General features: G+C 32.5%; 1 protein-coding gene across 3 annotated transcripts in view; it reads right to left on the minus strand.

Annotated features, from left to right (window-relative positions):
* Nucleotides 1-8,891, minus strand: part of LOC142340786 (Na(+)/H(+) exchanger beta-like) — a 134,924-nt gene that overhangs the window by 54,909 nt on the left and 71,124 nt on the right. For all 3 annotated transcript variants that reach the window (XM_075391495.1, XM_075391497.1, XM_075391496.1), the window contains 5 exons: nt 7,825-7,898; nt 7,722-7,757; nt 7,270-7,400; nt 2,501-2,686; nt 1,152-1,260 (listed from right to left, as the gene is read on the minus strand). In XM_075391495.1, the coding sequence (XP_075247610.1) occupies nt 1,152-1,260; nt 2,501-2,686; nt 7,270-7,400; nt 7,722-7,757; nt 7,825-7,898 (536 nt within the window). The remainder of the gene's footprint in view (nt 1-1,151; nt 1,261-2,500; nt 2,687-7,269; nt 7,401-7,721; nt 7,758-7,824; nt 7,899-8,891) is intronic.

Genomic DNA, 8,891 nt, shown 5'->3' on the forward strand with positions numbered 1-8,891 from the left:
GGAGAGACTGATAGAACAGAATAGTAATGACTTCGACATCTATCTATACCCAATAAAAGTATTATCAATGTATTTAGTTGAGAAGTTATTCTAAAAAATTACGTGCCCGCGTTTGGGTGTCAGTGCCGATTCAGTGCAAATTTTAAATTTAGAATAATGAGCTGAGTGTTCAGATATTTTGTACACATAAAGCTGAGTTTGCCGTTTGTATCATCATTTTATGCCGTTTCAGCAGTTTCTATGTTTCAGCAGTTAAGCCTAAGCTAGCCTATCAAAACCCAATCGAGCTATTAACAAAACAACCTGCTCACTAGTTCTTTTAGAGTTGCTAATTTTTAGTTAGTCCGTTCTTTACTATAACTTTATGCGTTGTTTGAGCGCATTTCAATAATTTTTGTTAAACGGATAGGTTTTGAAATAGCATCTTTTGATGAAACTAAGTATACTTAGATACCCGTTGAAGCAACGCTTGTGATGAGGCAGTGACATGAGGATGATAGTAGAGCAACTTTTTTTTGCCTCTTTGCGAGAGACTGACTCTTGTCAATTTCCTTTAACTCTTAAAAAAGATTAATCGAAATGACAGCAGTTCACACAGTGCCACACTACTAGAATCAGGCATTCACAAATAGAGACGAGTTGGCCTCCGAGATCATGTTTTCGTTCTCCTATCTCAGAAACAATACCTACCGGACTTAAATGAATGCTAAAAACTTTGTTTGAGAACAATTAAATTTTAAAATGTTATAAAATTTTGGGCGCAGTTACATGAAGTCCTCAGTTTCCATGTATTGAGACAGCATGAGAAATTAGTTATTCTACTCAAAAACAAGTTAGAGGTTGATAGATGGCTGCTGTAATATTATTGTACTTGAGGACAGCCGCCTAATTATGGACACCACATGAGCTCCTTAGACTGAGATTTTCTGTCTAATCTACCGCAAATGTCAAAATGGAAACAGGGTGAACAAATGGATATGCCATTTTGTCTTGTGTGGCCTTATATCTCAAATTTTAACCTATTGAGGAATACCATCCAGGTATCAGAACATTGTATTATTTTTATAATCTCGAAGTAAACAATTTGCATCAGGTGCATAAGATGGATTGCAACAGCTTAAAAGAAAAAGAAATATTTGCAAAAATTTAACCGTGTATAGCTAGACTAGTTATGAGGTGCAGAAGAAGAGTAGACTGCAGATAGGATGAGAGAGTTTCCCCAGCATGGCACAGATACACCACGTGACCAAATTCCCAGTCCTGAAATTACGTAAGAGTACTATTGTTGTGTCGTATAGCAGTCAAGGATAACCGTAGAGTGCATTAACAGAAAAATTCAGATCCTTTTAAAATTTTGCAAAAATTGCCGAACTTGACAAAACAAATTTATCTGCCTCATTGTCGTTATTGACCTTCAAATATGAAATAACCCGGGTCAACGATCATACAACTTTCTATGATTTCGTACTAGGTCATATATGATTCTTAGTAATCATACTAGGTCATATATATGATTTGTATGAATTCTTGGTAGTCATACAAGGACCATATATGATTTCCTAGAAATCATACCAGGATCATACAAAAAAAAATCAAAGACTAAAAACTGTATAATTTTGATTTTCCATTGAAGTTGAAAAAATTTCTTGGATTTCATACAAAGTCATATATGACACATAATACATTGATTGGTGCCACAAATTCCCGTATAATGTAGTCAGAGGACTTATTAAATTATTATATCGTATTTGCACTCCACATTTGATTCTTTATGTGCGCTAAAAGAATAATTTTGTGGTTTAAACGTATTCAGAAAACGAATTTGACCTGATATCCAATTTTTTTCCTGATTATTTTTTTTTATAAATGAGCATTTATATGTATAAACTGGCTTCAGAGTAAGTCAAAAATTTTGTTATTTGTTTGGACTTACTCCTTTATTTTGTGCACAACTTGCAATTGATATTGTACGTTAGGGTCTTTTGGCGGATCACAATGTGATGCCGGGGCATTGTATAGGTGATGCACCACCCAATAAAAACAACAAAACATAAATGGTTAAAGATTTTCAAAAAATAGATGAATGATTCTTGGTATTCGTACTAGGATCATATATGATTTCTTGGTAATCATACAAGGATCATATATGATTTCTTTGGTTTCATACAAGGATCGCACTAAGAAATCAAGTATGGACAGTATGAAATCATATATGATCCTTGTATGAAATCAAAGAAACTTCAACCCGGGAAGGATTAGCCAAGGAATCCTGAAAGTGTCTCCCGCTGTACCATCATTTTGAGTAAATTTGATCAGTTTTGGAGCTGATTGTCACGTCTGTATTGTAAATGTTGACTATACTTACTTAAAATTAGTCCTTTAAATGGATACGTAATTCTTATCCTCTTTGTTTCATTTGGAAAATAGCTTAAGTGCCGTACGGTGGACGCTTATGATGATTGCTTCAATTCGATCAAGGTAGTTATACAATTATACTTACACTAAATAGGGATGCCAGTTGTCCAGGCGGTAGATCCACAGGTACATATATGAGGGCAACTACTAGTGACTTGAGGTATGTGATGCCATGATAGCTGTGTACCATGTAGATCAGAGCAGCATTTATAGATGCAGAGAGAACAGGGACGACTGTGCAGAACAGACCCACAGCTTCCAGAGGCAGGTGCTACAGACATCCGAAAAAAATGAAAAATTGTCGTCCTTATATCAATACTTTTTTTATTTTTATGTAGAGTGTAATTTAAATTTAGTTTGAGATCACGTTAGCTCCAAAACGGAATGTGAGTCTGATGATACCAAAAATTAGCTAATTAATCTATCTATCTATCTATCTATCTAATGCTCGCATAAATTGTATTATAACATCTATCTAATACTCTCAGAATAATTATAACAATTTTTCACTTTTTCGTGAAAGTCCTGCGCACTAAACAACAAATTTAGTAGTCTTTCTACAATTTTTTTTTGAAAAAAATGTAGTGATATATTATTGCCTCGGACAAGACTATTGCCTCTCCTGAAATTGGAGATTTTCTTTAGTTTCATCTTTTTTAATACTCTGATATCAATCATTTTTTTTTAAAAAAAGCAAAGTTTTACTGTTCAAAATGTGGTGAACAGTGGCTTTATTTGGTCACTCTTGCAACCTAATGGGCTTAGCTTTTGATAACTCAACACTTTTTGTTTAAGAACTGGACAAAAATTTCCATAATTATAGGAAATTGTTCAACCTTGCAATAACAATCCCCTTAAGAAGAACGAAACCATCATTCCTGAAAGTTAAGAACAACTTCTTTAACTTTCTTGTATAATTTTTTTGAATTTTAGTTTCAGAGTTTTTTGGCAAATGAAAGTTGAATATCATATTTTATACTCCTTTTCGCAAGATTTTTTCCAAATTTTGCTCATTTTTAATATTTTACTGATTCAAGGCATCACTAGACTAGGCTTCTAGAAACCTATTGATGATCTGTTGGAACTGAGTGATGTGTTTGTGCTGAGTGGATGTCCTTAGCTTCTGAAAACAAATTTAATTTAATCTTGTAGGTTTGTTTTTTATAGCGGAGACGAATTTTGAAGACAACTACATTTCATTGTTTTCCGTTGAAGTAACCAAAACATTTATTAGAAGGGAAAAAGTTTGACCAAATTCAATTGACGGGTTCTGCCAGAGAACCAAAACTTTGTTGCTTACTGATAAACTCTTGTTCAACATAACAACACTGGCACGGTTAAGAATTCAAAAAAAACAGTGCTGCTTTAATTAATTGACAGACAAGACAATTAAATAAATTATCAATTGACTTAATTTTTTTCCTGAGAAATTAGAACGTTAAACTTTTTGTATTTTTAACATTACAAGTGAATGAAAAATCGAAGTGAGCTATCATTGATCAAGTTTTTTTTACTCAGTTGATAAAATGCTATTTTATTAATTCTCTGCCCCAATTTGTCATTATCGTCAATTCAGCTTTTTTACAAACTAATTGATTTTGATTTTGATTTTAGGTTCTTGTAGTTTTAAAAGCTTGAATTTTTTAATGTAATGCTTCTAAAATTTTTCAAACTTGCAACACGTACAGTTACCAAAAGTTTTTCATCAAATTTGAGCTTTGGGATGTATTAGCACCGTAACGGTGAATGGTAATTGGATATAAAAAGGGAACCGGAGCTATTGTTTTTTTTAAAAAATAAAATCAGATAAAAAATTTAAATGAAAATTTGGCAAATAATATGCGAACTCATGTTTTCTTCAAAAACTAATCTTAAAACGAACAAGGCGGCTCGTTAATGTGCGTTCGCACATGATGTTCCGACCCGAGCTCATCTACATTTTTGACTTAACTGTCAACCAAATGAAGAGATAACAAAAGTAGATGTTTGAAAAATGCTACATTTTAAGTTAATTAAAAACACTAAATTCTGCATCGATGAAGTAGCAGTCATAGGTTTCATTCATGTGACATCAATAACTCATCACAATAAGTCGTATGGCAAAGAAAAATACATCAAAACTACGAAATTTTTGAGAAAACCCATAGTATCAAAGTCAAAAAAATCTACAGTTTTCAACGGAAGGCCTAGTTGATGCCTAGATGCTGTGACGACTAGGATGTTTGTCATTCATAATTTATCAGTAAGACATTACAACAAGTCATTGACTAAGAAAACAACAACAAAAACAGGCAAAATCCAAAAGTTCGGTAGAAAATTGAGAAGAAAGTGTCGAAGCTATTTAAACCATAAGTTTTTTTCTCTGAAAACTTTTTCAACGATCCATTGAACGTCTTCACTAAGCTAATGGGAGCTATCAGTATTAGGATAATGTAATACGATTTCAAAAGGAACCAAATTTACTAAAAAAAAATTAAAAAATTATAAAAATTATGAAAACTCGTGCACCGAAGTCAAAAAAACCGATAGTTAGAAGACAAAACCGCTAACTAAGTAAATTATTGCAGATGTAGAAGAAAAGCGGTTCTGTCATTACCGAGACTGACTTACAATCCACGAATATAAGCTTAAGGTTTATTTATGTTCAAAAAAAAATAAAAAAATATTTTTAAAGTTTTAACAACCATTAAACTCAAAAGATTTCATAGGAATTCAATGAATACGCTCAGCTAAGCCACGATGTGAATACAAGGATGTTTATGATGCCTATGTAATCAATAAGACATCACAATATGTCTTATGACTATGAAAAAAGAACAACAAATACAGGCAAAAAACCAAAATTTCTTTAGAAAAATGGGAGAAGAAAGTGTTGAAGCCATTTAAACCATATTTTTTCTCAGAAAGTTTTATCTATGATCCTTTGGACGTCTTCACTAAAGGAAGATGTAGCCATCAATATTAGGATGACGTGATAGGATTTCAAAATGAACCAATAAAACGAAATGTCCAAAAAATTTTTTAAAAAATTTGAAATCTTGTGGCATTGAAGACGTATAACCAATAGTTATTTGATAAAGCCGCCAATGAGATTAACTTATGTTGCAGTGGTATGAAGGAGTTCAATGCTGTTTTTACTGAGACGAAATTACAATTCACAAAAATAAGTTTATGATTCACTAATTTTAAAAAACTTTCGAAAATTTATTTTCAAAGTCTTAACAGGCATTAGCTGTCCACTCACAGCACTAGATAGGTTCACTTAATGCTCATTAGCAAATCTATTGCACCTTTAGTCAACAAGTTTATGCCATAGGATTATAAAACTTTAGCAAAAACCTCAAAAAATATATCAAAATTTTATTTGAAATTACGAAATTTGAGATACGAGTCCAAAAAAAAACATGAGCGGTCCCTCCGAAACAAATTTTTTGTTCATTGGGCTTCATTTGATCGTAAAAGACGTTTGTCATTAACGGAACTTCAATATCAAAAATGTCTAGTAGTCTCTAGGTGACTTGAAAAAACAAAAAAAATTGCAAAATTTTCTAAAAAAAGAGCTCCCAAACCTAATTCGAATTTTTTTTATATATTAAACTTCCCTCTAAGACTAGAACTAGTCTTCATTATCTCCTTTCGTCTATTAAAAACCTAAAATCGATTTACTTTTTGGCGTGAAATCTAGTTTTGAATTAAATTTTTTGTAGAAAAAACGTTAATTCGAACGAAAATTACGGTTAAAGGGAACAAAAGTGAACCAAAAATCCAGTGTTCACATGAAAATTTAAACCTCGATAACTCCTCGAAAAAAACGAAATTCAAAAAAATCTTTTTAATTTCGAATTCTACGCTGGACGAGCTTTTTAATGATACCACGCACATTTCTCTACGATGAATATATCGGTCGGCCAAAATTCACGGAAGAAAAAAAAACCCATTTGAGTATATCGTTCCTCCCCCCCCCCCCACAAGTGGGGTCGGAACAAAAATATTTTTTACGTCAATATTTCTTTTTCTAACAATTTTTCAGCTGTTTCCTACAAATTTTTTAACAAAAAAGTTTTCTGGTCCATCTTTTTGCTACTACTTTTCCAAGGACTTGCTTACTGTTCTTACCACTTTTCTCTTGTGAACCTAATTGATTGATCACAACATGAAATGATTCAGTTTCAAAATTATAGCTTGAGATACATGACAATTAAATACTTTAACTTTCATAAGACAATGTTTGCTTGATATTTTCTTTTTCGTTTTTGATCAGGAAAAGTTTTTAATTGTCTATGTCTCTTCAAATTTAAAATTATGGCGATTGAAAATTGATACTATGGATTTTTGTCAAAGAGTTCTAAAATGATGCAATGGGTGGGTTAATGTTCACAATAATTGAAAAAGTTTCCAGTTTCTGAAATTTTCAATCAGAAGGTTGAAATTTTTTTTCCTACATAACAAATAATTTCGAGTTGTCTTTAAAGTTTGTTGTAGATAGTTTCTCAAAGTTTTCTTAAATTCATGTTAACGAAAATCACATCAAACGTCAACTTTTGTGCCTTGAGTTTATCGTTCATCCCTTTGGATTTTGTGGATGAGAGAGTTGGAAAGTTTTTGCGAATGCACATTACCGACAAGCATTGTTTATTTAAGTTAAGTGAAGTTAACTTCGATCTTCTGTTACAATATCCCGCAAAGATCGGGGAGGAGTGGCGACACCCTACACCCGAACATCAAATCATAAAGCGCGCAACTGCGAATTGCAAAAAAAAATTAATTATATAATTCTTTTTAAAATTAATTTTGCAACGTTCTTTCAACCTGTGATCGGACAAACGCCGTACCATTTTCTGAACAATTCTAAACCTTTTGCATTGTGGCAGTTGTTTTGAGCATGCGACATCTTCTGGGAAGGGACCAGGCTGTGTGGAAGATGAAGCCTGGTAGGATGAACAAAAAGTACGCGTGAACATCCACCCTCACAACAGGGTCATCTCCTAATCAAGAAAACACAAAAATAAACAAACAAAAAATTAGACGCCAATAGCAAAGCAAATATAACACTATAAGTATTCTCTATTAGCTTTCTAAAGGGGGAATTGTCACATTGCTTTGTTATTTTCTTTTTATACGAAAGACCAGTTGATAAAGGCGAAGCCAGGGAAGCCGATTGATAATAAATGTCGGTTATAGAGTGATTAAGTGGCCAAATTATTGGTATCCCTCCAAATTTCCTAACTCAACAGATGATAGTTGATAATCACAGCAAGTGATGAGTGTTCAATTACTGTTAATATACTCCATAGAAATTATCTCACCTGAACAGGTGTATGAAATGAGTGCGAAGGTACAACCTGAAACAGGGAAAACATGCAGCTATGGAAAGTATATGGCTGCAGATTCTTATCTGGTAATACTCACTGAATACAATGATGAGACATCTTTCTGGAATATTAACAATCAAATCTCGGTTCCAACGATACAATAACACCACGCTGCAATGATAATTAGAACGACCATTATTTTCATTTCAATAGATCTTTGATAAAATTATTTTTCATATTTTCTTAATATAAGACTATCATCCTAGACACTAACATTAATTTTACGCGGAACGGGTGGAAACATTGCACATCAGTTATTTTGATGAGATATTCGAAACTTTTGTTGGTCTCCAAACGATAACACAGTCAAAGGCAGAAATCCAGGATACAAAAATTGGAATTAAATTTTGAAGATCATTTTAGTTCTCGTTGTGAATGTCAGTAAAATTGTGAGTTAAGTGTCGACCCCCCCCCAGAATTTAAAACTGTAAGAGAACGAGAGTAGAGGTGATCGTTCTCTCAAATTCTCAACGGTATCAACTATAGAAACTTTAAATGGCCAAAATAAATTTTGTTTGCTATTATGAAAGCAAAAGTCTCATTTCAGAAAAAAAGCAAAGTTACTTTGTCGCGGATAGAAATCTATTACTTCAGCAAATAATAAAATTCGTTTGCTACGGTGAAATCAATTCTAAGAAGGGCTTTCAGGGCCTAAATCTACTAATTAGATCAAATTCACAAAAACAAGAAAAAGTTTTAGATAAGCTGGATCTTGCAAAAATATCTAACAACCAAAAAGACGCTCCAAGTTCACTAGAAAGAAGCAAAACTATTGAGACTTATTATAAACTTCAAATTCTGTAGCTGTCTGCTGAAAACTTATTCAGTTAAATAAAATAGCTACATTTTTTAGCTACAAACTAATTTAGCAGCGGAAAAAAATTTAGAACAGAAGTTTGTTTTGAAAACAGACAGCCATGAGAAAAAACACGCATCTATGGGCAAGTTTTGAAATGCATGTAATCAATTGTAACATTTTTATTATTTTCAACTTTTATTTTTTTTTCTGCAAAATTTAGTTAAGCAATATAGAGCTATTCAAAATATGAGTTCTATCAAAATTTTGTGATATTTTAATAGCTTTTAAAGCTTTACTGCAAAACC

Source organism: Convolutriloba macropyga, chromosome 6 (genome assembly GCF_964194025.1).
Source record: "Convolutriloba macropyga chromosome 6, txConMacr16.3, whole genome shotgun sequence".
Lineage (NCBI taxonomy): Eukaryota > Metazoa > Xenacoelomorpha > Acoela > Convolutidae > Convolutriloba > Convolutriloba macropyga.